At 40.3% G+C, this 22,377-nt stretch overlaps 1 protein-coding gene across 5 annotated transcripts in view; it reads left to right on the top strand.

Annotated features, from left to right (window-relative positions):
* The window catches only part of fmnl1b (formin-like 1b), a 34,688-nt gene extending 12,773 nt beyond the window's left edge, over nucleotides 1-21,915 (top strand). For 2 of the 5 annotated variants that reach the window (XM_030078205.1, XM_030078209.1), the window contains exons 4-26: nucleotides 391-464; nucleotides 782-865; nucleotides 1,084-1,227; nucleotides 3,617-3,725; nucleotides 4,876-4,952; nucleotides 5,104-5,197; nucleotides 7,939-8,013; nucleotides 8,535-8,645; nucleotides 9,034-9,183; nucleotides 9,309-9,410; nucleotides 9,504-9,747; nucleotides 10,408-10,656; nucleotides 11,343-11,467; nucleotides 11,783-11,985; nucleotides 12,569-12,803; nucleotides 13,733-13,801; nucleotides 14,420-14,500; nucleotides 14,675-14,804; nucleotides 16,600-16,763; nucleotides 17,010-17,111; nucleotides 17,368-17,502; nucleotides 18,171-18,285; nucleotides 20,659-21,915. In XM_030078205.1, the coding sequence (XP_029934065.1) occupies nucleotides 391-464; nucleotides 782-865; nucleotides 1,084-1,227; nucleotides 3,617-3,725; nucleotides 4,876-4,952; nucleotides 5,104-5,197; nucleotides 7,939-8,013; nucleotides 8,535-8,645; nucleotides 9,034-9,183; nucleotides 9,309-9,410; nucleotides 9,504-9,747; nucleotides 10,408-10,656; nucleotides 11,343-11,467; nucleotides 11,783-11,985; nucleotides 12,569-12,803; nucleotides 13,733-13,801; nucleotides 14,420-14,500; nucleotides 14,675-14,804; nucleotides 16,600-16,763; nucleotides 17,010-17,111; nucleotides 17,368-17,502; nucleotides 18,171-18,285; nucleotides 20,659-20,759 (2,973 nt within the window). In that variant the 3' untranslated portion in view covers nucleotides 20,760-21,915. Of the gene's footprint in view, nucleotides 1-390; nucleotides 465-781; nucleotides 866-1,083; nucleotides 1,228-3,616; nucleotides 3,726-4,875; nucleotides 4,953-5,103; nucleotides 5,198-7,938; nucleotides 8,014-8,534; nucleotides 8,646-9,033; nucleotides 9,184-9,308; nucleotides 9,411-9,503; nucleotides 9,748-10,407; nucleotides 10,657-11,342; nucleotides 11,468-11,782; nucleotides 11,986-12,568; nucleotides 12,804-13,732; nucleotides 13,802-14,419; nucleotides 14,501-14,674; nucleotides 14,805-16,599; nucleotides 16,764-17,009; nucleotides 17,112-17,367; nucleotides 17,503-18,166; nucleotides 18,286-20,658 lie in introns of all 5 variants that reach the window. The other 3 variants (XM_030078206.1, XM_030078207.1, XM_030078208.1) reach the window with 3 other exon arrangements.
* The last annotated feature ends 462 nt before the right edge of the window (nucleotides 21,916-22,377 follow it).

The following is a 22,377-nucleotide window of genomic DNA, read 5'->3' as shown; positions in this document are numbered from 1 at the left end:
GTAAAGCATGCAAATATTCATAAACTGGCAATCCAAACGCTTTGGTTCTGATACTGAAATCAAGCAGAACCATTCCCAAACTCAAATTAAAATCCCATCCAGTCATCTCCAGTGTTCAAATGACACTTTTATTTTCCCGCCATTCATTGTGTCTCATATATCAGATTTAAATCTGAAGAACAGATGATTTATGATTGTTGTGTTGTTTAATGAGTGCTGTGTGTTTTACTGGGTGGCATCCATGGAAATCGGTGATATAATGAAGTATATAAGTCTTCTTTTTAATGCAATTGCTTATCAAGTCCATGCTTCACATATTAAACATCCTACCATTTTATGTATCATTAAGTATTTCACTACCTCATAACTACCATGCTTGTGTGCTGCCAGTTTAAGAGGCGGGTCCAAGAATCCACTCAGGTCCTGAGAGAGCTGGAGATCTCCCTGAGGACCAATCATATTGGGTGAGCCCAGATTCTAATAATCATTTAAGAAAAAAAATACGGATGAAACCACACACTGAAATACGTTCAGATGTACAACTGCACTTAGTTGTTGGAAAACCACATGTGGACATTGTACTTTAAAATCACACATGTATTCACGTCAATTCACATATAAAGATAAATAGAGATGTACATTTATATCTAATGAATGATGTTGCTTAATTCATGTATTGTTATGGTATTTTTGGACTAGTTTGTAAACTTGAAATGTGATTATTGTTGTTACTGTTTACTGCTTGTGATCTGAAATCTTTTCCACCTATTTTCTTGTCCAGCTGGGCTCAGGAGTTCCTAAATGAGGAGAACCAAGGCTTAGATGTTCTTGTGGATTATCTGTCCTTCGCCCATTGTGCTGTCATGTAGGTACCAGCCTGAAATACTATTAAATTCTGCTTTTATCTAACAGTCAGGGTAGTGGAGCTGTGCACTGGCAGCTTTCATAAGATTTTCAGTCACTGTTATCAAGGAAACTAGCTCAACCGGACTTATGAAAATGAAAACTGATGAAAGTTCAGGGTAGGCTGCATTTGAAAGAGAGTAAATGCAGATGCTTCTCCGCTCCACTGTGCCTCACCAGGTATGACATGGACAGTCTGGACAGCGGCACTTTGCCCACAGAGAAAGGCAGAACTACGGAGAAGTCAGTGGAAGATCTGAGCAAAAGTGCCACCAACTCACCTACTCACAGTGCCTCGAAGGCCAGCAAGGCCTTCACAGTCAGGTGAGAACAGCATGGAGTGACGCTCGAGATGACAACTCTGAAACTGTTGAGGTGCGATGGGCTTCATGTGAGTGTGACAGTGTTGTGGAGCAGATGTCCCGGGCGACAGCGGCTGTTTGTACGCGCACACATACAGCGCTGCAGGTGCATGTGTGCGTGTTCACATAATGTGTCTACAGGACATTTACTGCAGACATGGACACATTCATGCTAACACTCATTTACACTAATATATTCTCACACACACATGCATGCATGAGACACACACAAACGTACGCTGCCTGTGACAAACTGATTCCCCCTGAGAGATGATACAAAATGTCCCGGCACTTTTAGATCAATGCAGCCAGGAGGCAAACTGACACACACACACAGACACACACACACCCACACACACACACACAATCCACTGACAGATTAGAGGACTTTGCCTGACTTTGCCTCCCAGACAGACATACTGTCATATGTCAGTATTGTGATTAGGCTCTTTCTGGCAGGAGTGTCATATAAATATATTTCTCTGGCTTTATATCTCATCAGTCCTCACTGTTGATTTATTGTTATTGTATCAAGTCACTGTCATGTTGTCCTCTAAGTTTTGATGTCTGCACTGTCAAAGTTGGAAGTTTAACTTCTCATATACAGAAGTGTCCAATTTCTAAGTGTTATTCCGAAGTGATAGTCCATGGCACTATCAAGACATTTCCAACATTGTCTTGCATCAAATATCGTTTCTGTTCAATCCCAGGGCACATCTGTGGCAAGGACAATTAGACCTAATAAATTAGCAGGTTCACTCATTTAAACCCCAACATATGGCCTCAGAAATGACTGGATGCAGATGGGAATAATCATTTAAAATATGAATATGTTGTTTCCTAGAAAGCTGATTTATCAGAAATGCAAGGCTTTCCCCTTACAGCAGTCAGGCAAGAAATCCTATAAGGTGTGACAGCACTATTACAACTGTCAAGTCACACTGAGCACACAGCTTGACATGAATACATTTGTGGCTGTCATACTAATAATGAACATGTAACGAGCGTAGACATGCACATGCGCACAAACACACCGCATTTCAGGTGTCTTATCTTTCTCATCTTAAGACGCGACATTCCTGTCATGCCAAAAACGTCTCTGTGCGTATGTGTGGGGGCCTCTTGCTCGGTTATGTGATCTCAAATACCCAAAGAGTGTATGTGTGTTCAAGTGTGAGTCTGCATGTGTGAATGTGAGAAATGTCATGAGTGGCCCAAACCAACAGACACTCCATCCAATCTGCCGGCAACTGGGAGAGTCCATTTTGTTGGTGATGGTGATGGTGTGTAATTGTTCCTCATTCCCTCTCCTCCTTCACCATGCAGTTATGTACTTTTGCTTACACTGATCAATTTGTCAACTCTCTTTACACTTTGTGTAAAGAGTTCTGTCTTATTCTCCCACTAGAATTTCCTGCCATTTCAATTAGGCCATTACTTAAGTGAAAATAGAAATGCCACAGTGTAAAAATACTTTGTTAAAAGTAAAAGTCCTTTGTTCAAAATCTAAAAGTGCAAAAATATTAGCATCTAAAAGCACTCATGGTACGTGTTGTCAGGAAAATGGACCGAAATGCAGGAGCAGGCACACAAACTGCCTCGAAGAATACAGTAATATTTCAGAAAAAATACACTGGGAACTTGGGGAACTCTTTGAGCAAAGACAATGACCGGAATCTGAAACTAGGACTTAAATACACAAGGCACTAACTTGGAAACAAGACACACTTGAGGAATGGGCTGGAACTCAAGACTGGAGAACACCGAGGATTAACTGAGGGAAACACTGGAAACCGATACCAGAAACACAGGGACACACACAACCAGTGTCCCAGCAAAGTCCCAAAACAAGAGTCTAAACACAGAACCATGACAACTCATTATGCTGAATGGCCCATTTCAGAACCATGTATATCATGTTACTGCACTATAATTATTTATGCATTAATGTGTTCACCACTTTAATGTTGCAGCTGGTAAGGGTAGAGCTGATTTTAATTACTTTATATACTGCTGGGCAGGTTAAAAATATATCATAATCCATTAATTGGTTTGTAAATTGTATTAATAATCTACACCTGCAAAAACTGTCAAATGTAGTAGGGTAAAAAGTACAATATTTCCCTCCTTGAAATGTGGTGGTGTTAGAAGTATTAAGTAGCATAAAATGCAAATACTCAAGTACAAGTGCCTTAAAACTGTGCAGTACTTGGGAAAAGGCACTTAGTCCGCAAATGTACGATCATCTCCACCAGCACTGAGGAAGATGCTATGATTTGTAACATGAGGTAAGCGGCTGCACATTGTGTGGTGACAACGTTGCGGTAACAGCAGCATCTCTCACCTGGCAGATTCAACTCTCTCCACAACAGGAAAGCCCTGAGGAACTCGCGCGTCGTGAGCCAGAAAGATGACGTTCACCTCTGCATCATGTGTCTACGTGCCATCATGAACTATCAGGTATGGAGTGACTTTGTTTTCACACATCTGCCCATATACAGGAGGCGGTAGTCCATCAACCATTTCTTCCAAAAGCTTTTCCTACTATTTATTTGTCATATTTTACAGGTATCAAACACCTGACAAGGTTGTATTACTTTTTAGACTCTAAACAGTGATTAAAGACTATAAATGAACTTGAACTGATAATAATGTTACTGCAAACACAGTAACAGCAAATGTGACAGTAATTCTTATAACCCCCATTGCCTTTACCCCATTAAAAAATAATAAGTGTCTTTAATGATATCGTTTACTGGTAATTTTATACCTTTGACATAGCTAGCCAACATTACTCCATTAATTATTGCATTAATTAAAGGAATACACTGACTATTGGGGACTCACTGGTCTCTTTACACAGTATGTGACAAGAGGATTCATACCAAAATCTTGTCTGTTAACTTCTGCTAAAGCTAATATGTTAAGTAACCATATGCAACTAGCATTATCTTGAAGAAATAGTTCAACAAAAACTGCAAATTGAGTCCTATTCACCCTCATGTCAGTTGAAGTTTGAATATCAGAGTTAGCTGGTGTAGGCAACACAAGCAGCCTGGCGCTGGCTCTTTAGACTAACAAAATGTGCCATGAAAGTTATTGTAATGATGACCAAACTTTCAGGTTTTGGCAAACTGTTCCTTTAAACGTGACAAAATTAGAACTCACCGCAGCTTTAAGGCCAGATGGTTAATTAAATGGGCCAAACCCCAAAAGTTAGTGTAATCCCTCAAGTGCTTGTGCTTTCGTGCATTCAGGCAAAAATGATGTCCCTTTTCCACTTACCTGCCTGTCAGGAGAAAGGCTAGGAATGGAAATTTGTTTGGAATGGGATTACTCTGAGCCTGGAAGCTTACTGGAGATGCTTAGCTGTCATCCTGTCTTGTGCCTCACTTTAAGCTGAAAGGGCACGCTCTTTCCAGAGGCAGCAGGATGGATCACTGTCACCTGTCAATAGGCAAAGAGTCTACCAGCATGACAAGTGACTGACAGTTGTGTATTTGTGTGTGTGTATGTGCGTGTGTGTGTGTGTGTGTGTGTGTGTGTGTGTGTGTGTGTGTGTGTGTGTGTGTGTGTGTGTGTGTGTGTATCTCAAACTGTATGTTGTAAGTCTGGCTTCAACCTAGTGATGAACCACCCTTGCTGTGTCAATGAGATCACACTCAGCCTCAACAACAGAAACCCTCGGTAAGGAGAGTGTGTGTGTGCATGTTGCATAAACCTTAACCCATTGTAGTGTGTAAACCTTAATGTGTGTGAGGGTGCTTACTGTAGGCAAACAACATGCATACCAAGTGTCCACTGTCATCATGTGTTAAACCTGCTTTTTCCCCCTCAGGACCAAGGCTCTGGTGCTGGAGCTGCTAGCTGCCGTGTGTTTGGTGAGAGGAGGACATGACATCATCTTGTCTGCCTTCGATAACTTCAAAGAGGTCAGACAAGTCTCCATGACGACAGACATTTAGTCAAGTTTTTTATTTTATGTTATTTTATTTTATTTTATTTTGTTCTCTTTTGTTTATTTTATTTTATTTTATTTTATTTGACGCTGGCACAGGTTGTGAGTACTTGTCATGCTTGATGAATTAGTCACAAAGTATTGAGTTCACCCAACTCCATCAAGATCTTTTTGTCCAACATTATGCCTTTATACTGAAAATACTCTCTTAGTATCATGAAATCGCATGATCTTAATTCATCTCACAACGGACGAGAGCCTGTTGTGCTGCAGCACTTCACACACATATCCCATCATTCTCCAAATTCACTATTTCCACTTTATTCCCCTCTTCCTGGATGACCTACTTTTGAAGTATTAGCAGACACGATTCAACCCATATTTTAGATACAAATTCAAAGTGATCTTATGCTTAACATAGGAGAGTTAGATTATAACACCAGCAGACCACACAGTCCTTTAACATACTGAAATGCAGGTTAGGGGAACCTACATACACACTGACCCGTCGTCAGCTGTCCTGCCCAGTTGTTCCACTGGCAGACTAAATAGAGTGAGGAGACATAAATATGTGAAACACTTGTTGAGTTGCATGTGACCTCTCCTTGGCCTTCTCTCTTCTTTGCCTGAGAAAGCAGCAACTGTTGCCAACAGATAGCCTCCTGTGGCAAGAACAACACAGACTGACAAAATGGAGTACAGGACCAAACTAGGCTAGATTATTATTAGCAACAGTCAAGGATGTTAGACTGCTCCCCTGCAACAAGCAGTCCAGCAGTATTTAGTAACACTGACAGTGAGCAGGGCATTACACTACACCAACTTTTTTTTTTTTTTTTTTTTTTTTTTTTTTGTCAATTGACCACAGTAGGTTCTTAATTCAGAATTTGACACTGCTGCAATTTCCTGGAGGCCAGAGTAGCACTGAGTGTAGGATTGGCCTTCACAGAACGTGTTATCATATCATTTAATGTAAAATAAAAGTCACAATGAACTGACTGACTGGTAGTCTTATCACATCATTGTGGTTCAGTCATTCAGGTTGAAAATAATGCATTTGAAATTAATTGCATGTTTCAGCCATATCTTGCTCAAATTGCTAGATAGTACCACTGGTTTGAGGTTTCTGTGGATTTATCAGTGTGGATTACATGGTATTGACCTTTGGGTGTTTTAACTAATTTTCCCAAATCAAACCAATCTAAACCTTTCCCCTAATCTGTTTAAAAAAGGGCCTTCGCTGCCAAAGTTTATTCGAGAGACTAGCTTGCGTCCCTGTACACAGAAAACAGGTGATACAGAAAATATTAATCCCATTTGCTGCAAGCAGAAAATGTTATTATTGATCTAATCATTACAACACATTATATAATATGATATATTTATCATTCTGACTTAATTAACACATTAATTCCAGCGACAAATTCAGAACCTGTGAATTTCTAAGTGCCAAATCCTCTGGCAACATCAGCCCTCGCCTGGCTGATAGTACAGCATCAGTTACCACGCTGGCAACCCGAGTAGCACAGTGAACAGCTCTTGTTTTGGTACAGCGGCAGTGCCAATGCGTGTGGGTGAGAGACACAGGGGGAGATGGAGAGAGATAGAGAGCAATAGAGTGCACGTGGTAGGGGAGTAAAGTAGAGGCAGACGGGCGCAGTGCCAGGGGCTGGCTCATGTGTCCCTCAGTAGCAGAACGTGGGCATTGTTTTGGGTGGTGCAGGCTGTCAGGTTGGCAGGCTGCATTATTTAGTGGACATGAGTGGGCAAAGGGGGGAGGCCGAGTATAAGACACCAGCAAACATGGACACACTGCTGCTGAGGGATGCAACAGGGAATATGCTGTATGAATGATGAAGGAAACAAAATTAATATTTCAATCACATTTTCTCTTTGTTTGCCAAACATACATGCAAACACCCAGACACGCCCACACACAGTGAAGAGGAATAGCACTGAAGTGTTGTTTATGTAATGGTTGTGCCTGTGGAATAAAGAGCACACTCAACATTGTGCAACATAGCAATTATCTTACACAATGCATAATATAACACTACCTTACAGTGCCATTATTTCAGTTGTTTGTACTTCAGCTATGCATTAAGTTGAATTGAAGCCAAATTTACAACTGCAGCTTACCCAGCTGCACAAAGACCAATTCATTGTGATCTCTGTCAATACAGCCTATCAATACACTTTAATTAGATTGCATGCATGTTGGGGTACAGATAAGAGACATGCAATATGTCTTACATGCACAAGCATACAACTAGAACCCAATTACTTTGCACTACTTAGCCAAATTGGCATTATCAGCTGAAAATGGAATGGCAGTATCCTCCAAAGTTGTGCACACACTTCACTGAAATACCCAGAGTAAAACGAAGAAGGAAAAGAGAGAGAGAGAGAGAGAGAGAGAGAGAGAGAGAGAGAGAGAGAGAGAGAGAGAGAGAGAGAGGAAGAAGACGAAGAAGAAGGAGGAGAGTGAGAGGAAGAGATGCACAGACGATGTTTACAGTAAGAATACATTGCTGTGTGTGTTTCAGGTTTAGTGTGTGCACACTGCCCCCATGTGTGTATATATAGTGCAGGAGTAATACAGTCCCTACGAACCTAAAACTCTACAGAAAAGGCAGAATCATCAGAATATTAGTTCCACCTTGCTGGCTGCCTATGATCTACTTTTAAATTACCCCGCCTTTTATCCTTTTTCAGGTGTGTGGAGAGAAAAGTCGATTTGAGAAGCTCATGGAGTATTTCTGCAACGAAGATTGTAACATTGACTTCATGGTAAGCTGTGCATACTACATCAAACCTCTACAAGTATGATACAAATTACTGTGTGTCCAGGCACATGTACGAATGGGGTCCAAAGAGTGCTTGAGCTAATGTGCCCTCCTTGAAAATACAATGTCTCCCTTTATGTTTTGCATGAAGATTTTTGTTTAACATGAATAAATAAGTGGATAGCAACACTTCGCTTAACATCACAGGGTGTCCTCTTGCTTGAGCCTTTGGTTCTCAAAATGTCTGTGCATGATGACCGATAATGATGTGAAGGTCTCCTTAGATCAATTTAAAATTAATCACCTATATAGAGTGGTACAGTGGTGGTATATACTGTATTTAACAGGGATTATTATCCAGTAGCAGCCAAACCATGAGTTTGATAAATGGGCAAAAATGACCTCTTTGTAAATGATGTCCTCTCTTCAAGAGCTGACGGTTAATAGCCATACTTAGCCCCAATGTCAACTACTGTACTGCTGCATGTAAAATGGAGTTAAATCATTACACTTTCTACCCACCAGGTGGCCTGTATGCAGTTCATCAACATTGTGGTCCACTCAGTGGAAAACATGAACTTCAGAGTCCACCTGCAGTATGAATTCACTCGCCATGGTTTGGATGAGTACCTTGAGGCAAGTTCTCAGATAGCTTAGCTCTCAAAATTTGACTTTGAGACATGGATATTTTATATGTCATGCAGCTTTATGCACAGTATACACTTCAAGAAGAGCAAGCAGGATACTGTAGTTGGCTGTGAGTGTTATAAGACCTTTCCCATCTTTTTAATGTAACTAGAAGAAAAGGTTTACAGTAAAGTTGAAAGTGACAGTATTTCAGAAGCGCTCATACCCTGAGAAAGGTTGTCAAGGTCTGTATCATCACTCAAAAAGCACTCACAAAGATGTCACCTTTCCAAAATGACACAAATCTCTCAGTCATGGCTCTATCAGTGCTAGATTTTTTTCATGTGTGACTACATAAGAAGATGAGGTTTATTCTGTGGTATCTGTCCCGGCGCAGAGGTTAAAGTTTACAGAGAGTGACCGACTGCTGGTGCAGATCCAGGCCTATCTGGACAATGTTTTTGATGTAGGAGCTCTGCTGGAGGACGCAGAGACCAAGAACGCTCTACTGGAACACATGGAGGAACTACAAGAACACAATACACAGGTACATGTACATGCATACACAGAATAATAGTATGGACACAATTACATATGTAGCCTGCAAGTGCTCATTAACACAGGAAGAGAATGGTAAAATCACAATATACACATGAATGTTGTATGTCACAGCTAAGCACCAGGCTTCAGGAGAGTGAGAGGGAGGCTGTTGAGAAAGTCTCAGATTTGGAAAAGAAGCTCATTCAGACCACCAAAGAGGTGGAGCTCCTAAAGGTACAGTTCACCATTTTCCTCCCTCCGTGCACCATAAAACTGCAAGTAGAAGTACAATAACATTTCACGCATCATAATATGTGTGCATTGTAGGAGAGTCTACGTGAATCCTGCTCCCAAGTGACCATGCTGCAGCAGCGGGAAAGAGAGAGAGAGATAGAATGCGAGAGGGAGAGAGAGAGAGAGAGGGACAGGGATCGATCGGCTCAGGCCCTGAGGGAGCTGGAGGTCAAAGTTCAGGCTCTGGTGGATCAGGGGCTGGTCCGAATGGAGCGCTCTTCCTCAGGACACCTGGATGTTCAGGTGGTCCCTGTCATCCAACCCGTGCCACAGACAGGTCAGTGTTGACAGATATGGGAATGTCTTCTGAAGTACTTCTTAATAGTGAGGCACCATTTTTTTTTTTTTTTTATCTCTTAAGTCATACATCTTACTAGAGAAAAATTAAAATAAAATAAAAAATATCTTACTAAATGATAAAATAAAACTAAAATAGGGCAACCAGGCCCTAAAGATTAAAGAAGCTGATTTGAATGAACGGCACTCCCCCCACCCTCAGTTCTGATGGCTGATGTGTCCTTGAGCCAGGGACTTCACCCCAAAACCAACCAACAAAGAACATCAGAATCATAAGAATAGGAATAAGAATAATAAATAAAAACAACAAAGAAATTTAAAAAATAAAAAAGAAAGCCATTTTCAATAGATATTACAGAACAATGTAACTAGTCTCAGCCAGTTCAGTAAAAGAAGAATAAAGTGAGTTGTGTTTGAGGTATGAATGTAATTAGTATTAACTTGATTCAATGACTAACATGGCTAAATGGCTGAACTACCTACATAATGTAGATTGAATTTATTGAGTGAAGGTTTACTCCATGCTTGTGATTTTAGCTGGTATTTAGTGCATATATTGAGGTCTGCATTTATAACACATCTGTCAATTGTCTTTCTAACAGCTTGAGACAACTTTAATGTTTCTTCCGTTTCTGGATAGCTGAAAAAGAAGCCGATACGACGGACAGCCCTGAGGCTCCGCCAACCTCCACAGAGTCCTCGCCTCCCCCTCTAGCAGCTCCTCCCCCACCACCTCCTCCTCCCCCACCCCCACCTCCTCCAGGCTCAGTGGCACCGCCTCCTCCTCCGCCACCACCCATGGCGCCTGGGTTGGGCCCTCCACCGCCCCCGCCCCCTCCTGGAGGCGGCGCGCCCCTGTTCTTTGGAGGTTTGTCTGATGGACGCTCAGGTGAGCTTGCCATCAGAGCACAGATTTTAGAGAAAGTGGAGCAGGAATACTTTGTTGCGAGCACATTGCATTGAAGTGGTTTAATTTCAGAAGCACTTCAGTTATTCTTATTCGACCTAAATTCTGAAACTGTCACATTATTCTGGGTAACAGCTCAAAGGAAAAATCCACCCTAAAACACTCAGTAACACTGTCTAAAAGCAGCTTTTGGTGCGTGTGTCTTGCATTCCTGGGCTTATGCTATTTGGCTGTGTAACTTATTTATTTCTGCAGATAAAAGACACAACATAGACAATGTGACATGATGTTGAGATGTTTCGAGTGCAGCTGAAATGAGTTTGATAGCACAGCATCAAAGGGAAATGTCAGGTTGTAGTGTCAGTCAGTGGGAGAAACCCTCAAGTTCACACCCGTTTTCTAGAGGTTGTCAAAAGTCAGTCTGTCATGGGTCATACAAAACAATTCATGAAATGCATCAAATATCACAGATTGATATAGCAGTGTATCCAAGGGTGGATTTTTCCTTTACACTTCTGCCCTAACGTGATTTTGACACAGTGCTAAACAGTAACATAAAAGCTGACATGATGCTTTGATTCTCTGGTTTCATCAAGCATGCAAACAAACAAACAAACAAAAAAGTTCTGGTGCATTATAACAATGAATTGTTTGGTCTTTTCCTCCAGGCTGCAGTAAAAAGAAGCCTATTCAGACCAAATACCGCATGCCTTTGTTAAACTGGCAGGCCCTCAAATCCAACCAGGTGGCAGGAACGGTCTTCAATGAGCTGGACGACGAGCAAGTGTTAGCGGTTAGGCCATTTATAGCTGTCTCTCCTCTTTGTGAGCCCTCTCTATTAGTCTCTGCCTCTAGATGTCTCTCTCTCCACTATGTAAGCCGTAGGCATCAAGGTATCTACATGTCTCTTTTTGCTTTTCCCTGTTTTTCAGTGATACTCTCCATATCTTAATTCATCTTTGTTGCTGTTCATACGGTTTCAGTGTTGGTCACTGTAACTGGGAACACAAAAAAGAGCAACATCCCCTATACTTCTCTATACAGCTCTCCTCCAGTGTCATAGCTGCATATTTCTCAGTATTGCACCTCACTGTACCTCTCTTACCAGGTGTTAAACATGGACACCTTTGAGGAGCAGTTCAAAACCAAGGCCCAGACGGCCCCTGTAAACCTGGGTACCCTCAAGATGAGAGCGGCCCACAAGACCACCAGTAAAGTGTCCCTAATGGAGCCCAACAGAGCCAAAAACCTGGCCATCACTTTACGCAAGGGAGGAATGGCTGCATCTGATATCTGCTCTGCCATAGAGACGTATGTACCATACATGTACTGCATGTTTTATTTTGTTTCAACTATTAGTTTCTATACACCAGCATGACGATATTCAGAGGTGGAAATCAACGAAATGTATTTACTTGAGTACAGCACTTAAGTCAAATTTTGAGGTATGGGCACGTTACCTGAATTTTTATTTTTATGCAACTATGTGATACTTTTTCACAGCATTTCAGAGATAAATATTTTACTTTCCACTCCACTACCCTTATCTGACTGCTGTATTTACTTTGCAGGATAAGATTTATTAAGTTGCATAGGAAGTGCTGTAACACTGTAAACTAGCAACAAGCTTATGGAGCAGCTAGACCTACAACATTAAAATACTTCTTACAGTCTCTCAATAACTTTGCGCTCTGAAAGGAAACATTCCTAAAGACTACTTTTATTTTTCACACTTAAGTATTACTGCTAATATTTCCATATTTGAGTAAAATTTTGTATTTGTGATTAGGATATTGCCACTTTTACTTAAGGATTTGGATACTTTTTCCACCACTGGCTATTTTGCATGAAAAAAAGAAATGAACATAAATCAACATCTTTTGCTTGGGCACAGGTATAACCAAGGAGCTTTGAGCCTGGACTTCCTGGAGCTCTTGGAGCGTTTCATCCCCACGGAGTATGAACTGAAGCTCATCCACAACTATGAGTGTGAGGGCAGGCCCCTGGATGAGCTCAGCGAGGAGGACCGCTTCATGGTGCGCTTTGGCAAGATCCCACGGCTGCCCCATCGCATCAGCACTCTCACCTTCATGGGCAATTTCGCTGAGAGTGTCCAGTTAATTCAGCCTGTGAGTTCATAGGGGGATTTATAGAGAGATTATATAACTTAAATTGGTGCTTCGGTAATCGACTGGACCCAGGTGGTGCCAGCTGAGTGAGGGAGGGAGTGATCAAAGTTACATGATTGGTTGGTCAATTAAAGACGTTGGCTGTGTGTTGGCCACGTGTTGATCATCCCCTATTGGCTGTTGCTCTTTCAAAATGAGTCGATGCACTACAGCTCATTCTACATTTATTGAACCTACAGCAGAGAATGAGAGAGAGAGAGAGAGAGAGAGAGAGAGAGAGTGAGTATAATGAAATACACTGAACAGCCAAACTCCTGCATGCATGTTAAATTTATGCTTCACGACACATCCATTACAACAACAACAATGCAAAATTGAAGCTTCACGTGAACAGATATTACTGTAACTATGAGATTAGATTTTTTTTTTCTACATGGATAGATTATCAACTGCAACACAATTTCCACAAGTCTTGCTTTTCCATTTCCTGAACATAATCCATATTGTTCCTCCTAAATCCAACAGAACTACATGAAAGTTAATAATTGCACACATTCAGAAAACACTCACTGGACTAAGAGGGCAAGACCAGATAAAGATATTAGGAAAAACAACATCAGAACAAATAAGTACGCTTTGAAATCTGTCTTTGAAATCGCGGTCCAGGCGTTATACTATGTTTTCACCCAGTCATATTGTTGTTATATTTCTGGTTTCTATGTGGGTGAAACTGAACTTTAACAGCTGAATTTTGTCTCTGGTCTGGCACTAATGGAAACTATTCCAATTACCGACTCATTAAAGAAGCAAGGCATAATGTAAATTAGCAGTGTCAGACTATTGTAAGCTGCCTGCCCTGTACAAATCTGATTTTGATATTGTGTTTTTGGCTGAGAAAATAACTGTCATCTCATCAACGTTTCTGACAGCAACTCAATGCCATCATTGCTGCATCAATGTCACTCAAATCTTCCAGCAAGCTGAAGAAGATTCTTGAGGTAAAATTTATTTTCATACGCTGTATGGTATCCTGTAACACTCACAATGTCTGGAACTTGCGTAGCAGAATCGTACCATTAATACAATGTGTGCAATAGCATGACTTATACTGCGTCAATATTTGTGAATTTGTGAAAAAAAAACAAAGTTACAACTTGAATGCAAAGGCTGAATTTGAAACTGAATTTGATTGTGCGGTGAAATTTTACTTTCTCTATTTTCAAATTCACTTATTATTTCAGTTTAACTCATTTCAGTTTCAGTTTTCTATGGGCGAATATGAATAGAGAAAACACATTTTTAAATTGCATAATAAATAAAATTATACACAAATGTATCGCATGCAGTTTAAGCCATTGCATCTGATTTCTAATTGTATCTTATGAATTAAATGTTTAAATTCATTTATTAAAAAATATACATATTTTAATTCAGCAATTCAAGATGAGCATGCCAAAAACAAAAGTATGTACAGTCTGTAATAGGATTTATTCCCATGGTGTGTCAGTTAGTTGTATCCTATTGTACACTGCACTTATTGTCATTTTATAGCACAATCTGAACAGTTACACACTCGACAGTAAAGATTTTCTGACTGTAATTCTGATTTTGTGTAGATCATTTTAGCATTTGGAAACTACATGAACAGCAGCAAACGGGGCGCAGTTTATGGCTTCCGCCTGCAGAGTTTGGATTTGGTGAGTAAAAAAGGTTTTAAACTCTGGTGGCTTTTTGACAGCAACACTCAGCTAGGTAGAATTCATAACTCATATATAACTTTTACTATATGATTTTTGTACAACTTACTGGAGTGAATCTAATTTTTGACTGTGGTTTGTTAATGACTGTTCTTCTCTACTGGCTAATCCCAGCTGTTGGACACCAAATCTACAGACCGCAAACAGACCTTGCTGCACTTCATTGCCAACATCATTCAGGAGAAATACCCAGAGCTCCAGTCCTTCCACACCGAGCTGCACTTCATGGACAAGGCTGCTCTGGGTACACAAACAGCACAGAAGTATACGGCTTGAACATAAAGGCAATTGCATAGCAGTGGTAGCTTGCAGAAGGAAGACAATATGGACAATCTGGGAAATGCAACTGAAATAAAGCAAAATAAAGTAAACTTACAAAGGCTATTTGTTTAGCTACTGCACTTGCCAACCTCAACTCCAATTCATAAGGCAAGAATCCACCCCAAAAAACAGCAAAATGTGGTGTTGATCCTGTAAAAACAAAGCACATTATTGTGATAGTTAGTGGTTTTAAAGGGTTTATGTGATAATATGATATTCTGTCTGCTCTGCTCTCTGGGAGTTGAAGCTGCACTTTTGGCCACACACAATCAGCGATGTAGCCGCAGGTCCTTTGCCAGTGACAGCTGTTAAAAATACCTGCTGCCATATCACTGGCGTTAGTGATTTAGTGTTGACTCGCCCTTTAAAGGATGATGAAACCCTTTTATTGCATCTTTTGTGACAGAAAAGCATTGTTTCACAGAGCTCTAAGTGTCAAAAACTGAAACTCCTTGCAAAGTTACATCACTGCAGCAAGGTAAAAATTTCAACCACTAGATGCCAGCAAAGTCTAAAATTTCTACCTGGATTTTAATGCTCCTTTAATGTAATACTTAACCCTATAAAGCCTGAACTATGAAAGAATTGGCAGAAAATTCCAATTTTTTGAAATTGAACCCTTTATTTAGTCCTATAACGAAATGTAAAAAAAAAAAAAAAAAAAAAAAACGGTTTTCAAAAAATATGTTATTACATACGATTTTTCCTGTTGTATCATATATGCCAGTGGTATGGTCCAGGGTGAACAGGGGAAGTGTCCAAAGGTATACAACAGTATTTTGGTCAAGTATTGATTAAACTGAAAATGGAATGTGTTATTTGATAACATGTATCATATATGATGCAAATGGCTTTATAGGGTTAAACCTAACAATGAATGTAACCCGTTTTTACAATGCAACCCAAATTTTGCTGATGAGCTGGGATTCTGAGCCATGTAAAAACATTTTTTGCTGTTTTTTTTATTTATTTATTTATTTATTTTACAGTGAACACAATTTGCATGATGATATTCTATTTATTCATGTCTGGAGATACAGTAATCATGACCAGGATATTAAGATGTGTTAAGAAGAGCTTATCCTGAGTAAGACCTTTATGGGGATATGAGCTTATATCCTGAATACCGTGCGCATGTAGGTGCTCTGTTTACAAGTTGAATCAAGGTAATATTACTCAGAACATGTTCTGTCATAAAGCTGGTTGCCACTCTGCAGGGTGCAAGCCAGAAAATATTTCTAAAACTTTGTTGAATCAGAGAGCGTTTCTGGGTCGCTGCTGTTTGATCTTTCCTCTCCTGTCTTTTGATCGTTTGCTCCTTTCTGGTGAGGAGTTTTAATAAACCTTTCATTGCCTGCAGTTAAATCTCAGTTCAAACAAAAGTATATGTAACTAGGTGCGATTCCTTCAAAGAAAGCACCACAACATACATCATCAGATCAGTAATATCTAAGCACTGCAAACTGGTCTGCTGTTTACATTTGAGGAAATGTTAATAGAGGAAAGTTAATAGAGAAATTTTAATAGAGAATTTACCACTCAACTGTAATGTTAGATCTTGTGACACTGCATGTCCTCTCAGTACCCCATGTGTCATCTAATGTAGCTTAAATGCCATAAAAATAACCTTAAGAGAGGGAGTTGTGCAACTTAAGTGTTACCTCAGCATTTTCAAATTGGCAATGAACACACTTATATGTTGTCTCTTCTGTCTATAGTGTCTCTCAACAGCATTGTGCAGGATGTGCGAGCTCTGGAGAAGGGCATGGAGATGACCAGGAAGGAGTTCACCATAGAGGAAGACAACCCTGTGCTGAAAAACTTTCTCAGCAGTAACAATGAGCTGCTGAACTCTGTCGTAGCCGATGGCAAGACTGCCCAGGTGAGCTCATTTGCCTTTAATTCTGTGAGAAAATTTGACTGAATCCATGCAAATTGCTCTGTCCAGTGCAAGAGAGCATTACCAATGTACTGAAGCCAAGAATCTTTTTTTTTTTTCATCTTTAGTTATGAAATTGTTCATTACTTAGTACGATAGAGACATTAATCATTGCTGCATATTGATTCATCCTGATTCTGTGAAAGCAAAGTGAAAGTAAAGCCTGTTCTGACTTCACCTGTCTTACAGGATGCCTATGACTCAGCTGTGGAGTATTTTGGAGAAAATCCGAAAACGACTCCACCCTCCATGTTCTTCCCCGTTTTTGTCAGGTTCATCAAGGCATACAAGGTCAGATAATATTGATTGTGCTGATTCCTTAATGGACTGACAGTCGATTCAGTGATTTAAATTAAAGAACACACAGGTAGCGCACGTAGAAAAGCTCTCTCCGGAAACATGACAATAGAGCCTGTCAGTACAACAGTTCAACTGCATAACTGATTTCCCAGGCACTGTTTGATCTTCAGATGTACGTGGAATCTCATGACATGGCATCATATTATTCAGTGCATAACATTAAAGTGATTGTCCCTCTCTGTGACAGCAAGCCGAGCAGGAGAATGAGCAGAGGAAAAAACATGATGCTCTGAACAGTGAAGCTCCGCCAACTCCACCGAAGCCAGAAGTAACGGCAAAGGTAGATTCTTCAAATGTGAGGCGGAGTAGTGGTAGCCTAAAGGTAAAGGAAGTCGACCTCTGACCAGAATGAAGCCAATTTAAAATCCTAGAGCAGATGACAAAATTTTTGCACTAAACATGAGCAAGGCATGCTATCTTCTCCTTCAAATTTCTGCCGATATGACATGCCGGTATGTGAAATAGGTCACATTTGCACTGGTTGTGGCTGTTGTCATCATCCAAGCGTGTTGACATGCAAACAGGCTGAGTCGTATAGTTTTGTTTGAAAGATAATGTATGAAAATAAATACGGCATGTTTTACATAATCTAAGTTGAAGCAGATTTCTTCTGTTGCCCAGTGAATGTGTACATTTCATTTTATGTCTGCATGTGCCAGTGGGCCTTCACAGTAAGAGCAGGCATAATAAAATGTTAATTCCACTGCAGGAGAGACTTGATGATCTGCAATTAGGTGGGAAAAAATGTGCATATATTGACATCAGCCAAAAGAGTGGGAAAATATTGGCATATTGAACACTGGCAAAAAAAAATCCAGTGTTGTGCATCCCTACTAGTAATGTCAATAGTACATTAACTGCCCATGTAATAACAGCAGGGCTGTATTCATATCATGTGAACTTTGCTCACAAAGCCAATACATAACAGGGATACTCACTACAATCTATATATTTCTGCAGCTATAATTTGATTGCCTTTTGATGTTTCAGGTTTCTGTGACGTCCAAGCTGCAGCAGATGGATCTGATAGCAGAGCTGAAGAGGCGACAGGTGACTCCCCTGGTCAGGGAGGGCAAGGACGGGGCCATCGAGGACATCATCACAGGTAGGACACACCGGGGGAGGGGAGGAGGAGGGGGCTTCAGCAGAGGTCACACTGTATAGCTTATCTGTATTAACCATTAAAGATTAATTAACCAGTATCATTAACCATTGTGAGTTGTACCGTGTAGGGTCATGAATGAAAGTGAGGTCCTCCTTTCTTTCTTTGCTTCACATACATGCTGGGGGCTTAAAGGTACAGTTCACCCAAAATGCAAAAATAAAGATATTTCCCCACTTACCCATAGTGCAATCAATCCGTCCAGATAGTTTCTGAGAGATTTTGAGTTGTCCAATACAGAGAGGCTGGATGGGTTCACATTTGTGGACCCATCCAGCGGAAAAGCTCAACTGCAATAGCTCTCTTTCTACACATTAACACCCGACATAATGTTCCCCTCAGAGGGAAAGACTTTTGTTGGCAACTAGTTCCTGCAGAAAAATGCAATCAACCTGTATCTATCTGCCCAGGAGGAGGCACTGAGCAAACAAGCAGATTGCATAGAGAGACTGCATTAGGTGTATTTTGGGTGAGCTGTCCCTTTAAGAGGAAAATAAAGGGAAATGCAGCTGTATATTGACCCTTAGAGTGCTCTTTTTCACATGGAATATTTTTTCATTTCAAGATTTTTGTTGAAGAGGGCTTTCTAGGTAGGCTCTTAATCAGTGGCCTTGCAAAGGGGAAGAGATTCAAGCTTCTATTTGCACTTTATCTATAAGAATGTTTCTCTTTCTGTCCCTTTAATATGTTTTCTATCATAAGTCTCAAGGCATAAGTCTCTTCATCGGCCTGACTCAGTCCTTTTACTCCTTTTTTTTTCAAACTACAGTTCAATTCATATGCCTATATGAATTACATATATGTGCCTATATATGCCACATGTCACCATCTTTTTCTCAGTTCAATAATCCTCTTTCATCCATTTATTATTTATTTAGTATTTATTATTTTTCTTTTAAGGCACATTCCTCTTCTGTTTTTCCATGTTTCATTCTCACTTGTTTGTCTGACCTTCCTCTCTCGCTCTCTGCCTCTCTCACTCTCGCCTTTTTCTTTCTGGTGTCTTCAGCTCTTAAGTCTGTGCCCTTCACGGCTCGCTCTGGCAAGCGCTCCTCTCGTCTCCTCTGCGACTCCGTCTTCAGTGACGACAGTCCTTCCTAGATCCCTCGGCACTGTGTGGGTCTCTGCCTCTCTCTCTCTCTCTCTTGCTCACCCTGCCACAGCCGACTGTGGTTTTATCTTTGTTAGAGGGTTTCCAAGCAGGAATGGTGGGTTGTCTGATAGACTCAGCCAGATTTGTGCACCCACATTATACACTATGTAAATCTTTAACTCTAATAGAGGAGCTAAAGTCAGCATGCTCAAATGCATGTGTATAAAAATCACTAGTAGCATTAGCATGACATTTTAGGCTTAGGTAATCAGAATAGTGGTCAAAAGCATGATATATGAGGCAGATATTAACATTACAGTTTTGCAGCAGCACCATCCACTTTAAATCATTTGCATGCTCTGCAGGAATTTCAGTAAACCACAAAAAATATTACATGCACTAGTCAGATGGTATATTTTGACATAAATATATGTAAAAACTGGCTTAAATCCATTAACTCAGTTCATTCAACCTTTTATTTATCCTTGAAAATCATTTAGTTTGCCTTAATTTACAATGACATCAAGACAACAGTCAAAGACAAGACAATCAAAAACAATTACACACTGAAACAAGGGGATTCTCTCAGGAGTCTCAATTCTCAGAGTGAGCTGAAGGTCATTCCATGTGCCTGGGACGCAGAAACTAAGGGCTGTCTATCCAAAATCAGTGTGGACACGGGGGACCTGAAGCGTGAGGCAGATATATTACTGAAAAATACTAAAACAGTTTTGAAAAAACTCTCTACATTGTGTCCTAGGGCTTCACCACGTTGTTTAGAAATGTGAAAGTGGATAATATATTTAGTATACCCGTTGAATTTGCACTGAATTTTGACTTCCTCTGCTGTTCTGACTTACTGTGCCTACTTCAGTATGTGGTCCAGTGAACTTCCACATAGATCTGGTTAATGAGGGCAACTGCTAAATAGGTAATGAATTAATTAATGCAGATTTTTATTTGCTGTCACCGGGGCTATTACTGAGAGTAAAGCAGCAGTAATGTGGCCCCATCTCAGCAATCACAGCCCCGGTATTTAACACACTGCAGTGCTGGTACTGCAGGGGTTTACGAAGTAGGGCCTATGACTCAATAAAATCCTCATTTGATAAAATTCATTCAGACAGCAACTGTATGTTAAGCTCCAGATAAATTTAGCAAGTTAATATACAGGTCTTTTCCCAGATGATGACAACATTTTTGTCCCTTGTTCTCTACCACAGACCTGAGGAACCAGCCTTACAGACGGACAGACGGAGGCAGGCGCAGCGCCAAGTGGAAACCAGGACAGCAGCTCCATGTATCCTCAGACATCTCCCTCTGAAACACCACAGACTCCACTAAACACTCGGTTTACACACGCACAGTGGATTTTTTTTTTTCAACACTTTGTGGCGCGGATCTTATCGCCTGACTCCTGTTTAAAAACGCAGAGATAAAGTCAGACTTTCCCCTGTTTGGACAGTAATGACAAGATCAGATTTGCACCCCAAGGGGTTGAAAGTGACATGTTGTGTTCTTTTGTAAATGCACACACACACACACACATGCACACACACACACAAAACATACCTCCCTATAGCTTTTGCACATTACACTGTGAGGTATCCTTAAACAGCTTGTGTATTTGTGGTTCAGACCCACAACACCCACTTTCACAGCATACACACCATTTCCATAAAAAAAACATTCATGTATACTGTATAGCAAATGAACTATTTATGGAGAGAGTAGGCTGCCACTGGTTGATTTTAGTATTGTATGTATTGTAGGTGAGTTTAATGAGAAAATGTTACAGGTAGGGGATACTGGCTTTACATGGTGCTAATGACGCTGGATGTCCTGTGAGCGAGTTAACATCATAATTTTGGCTTGAGCTCGAGCTGATGCATAACAAAAAGAGAGGAAACAAATGTGGAAACAAACGATCTACATGAGTGGTTCATTAATACTACTCAGGCAGCAATGAGAAGACTGATGATTTTTGGCCTCAGTTAAAAGTGCAACTTGAAAGGCGTTCAAAAACCCATAACAGGCCACTCATAAATAATTTTGATAGTTTACATAAAACGTCCAAAACGTGTTTTATTTATTGGTTCTATTATAAATGGAATATTAACTGCAGTTGTACATCTTTCTGTCCTGTTGTAAGTCTAAAAAAAAAAAAAAAAAAAAAAAAAGAAATGCTTAAGATTTGTAATATATTTAAATTATTTTTAATATTGAAGTATATGAATTCATAAATCTTGCTTCTGTTTTTGGCATTGGAACAAATAAAAATTTTATACAGTTCTCGCTTTAGTGCATTTTGTAAATGAAGAGTAAGAGATCTTAAATTTGAAATATGGTGTATCGTGCACTTCACTTTGTCCTCCGGCGGCAGTAAAAGCACGCTGAGGGCTCGCACACCCTGTAAGTGGGGAGTGTCAGCCCGCTCCATTTAACACTGGAGATTTTTCAATAAAGCACCTCTTTGACAAAAATCACAGCCTGCCCGCCTGTTTTGTTCTCATCATTCTACTGTAAGAAAAGTGATTTTTTAAAATGGAATTCATCAGAAATGCAGAACACAAGGGCTGACTGTTGGCAAGCGACGTGTTCTGCAATTTACATTCTGCTGTTGATGCATTAAACGTTCAATTGTAGTACCGGCTTACCACCTAGAGTTGTGAGGTTGATTAGCATAATGCTGACAACTTTGATGGCCACTGCTGCACTATTATAAGGAGCAAAAAAAAAGAAAAATATTTGCTTGAAAACAGATATGGTCACGCACAAACATCTGTACACATAACCAACGACAAATGCAGTGCCTCTAGTGCAATCGCAAGAGAGACAGCATCCAAAAAAAAAAAAATGAAAACCAGTTAAATAGCTAAATAACCACTCAAAAAAGGCCGGCTGGGAACAAGCAAAATGTTGATATATGAGAGCCTCTTCTT

The sequence above is a fragment of the Myripristis murdjan genome, chromosome 19, assembly GCF_902150065.1.
Source record: "Myripristis murdjan chromosome 19, fMyrMur1.1, whole genome shotgun sequence".
NCBI lineage: Eukaryota > Metazoa > Chordata > Actinopteri > Holocentriformes > Holocentridae > Myripristis > Myripristis murdjan.
This window is presented reverse-complemented; position numbering and strand designations above follow the sequence as displayed.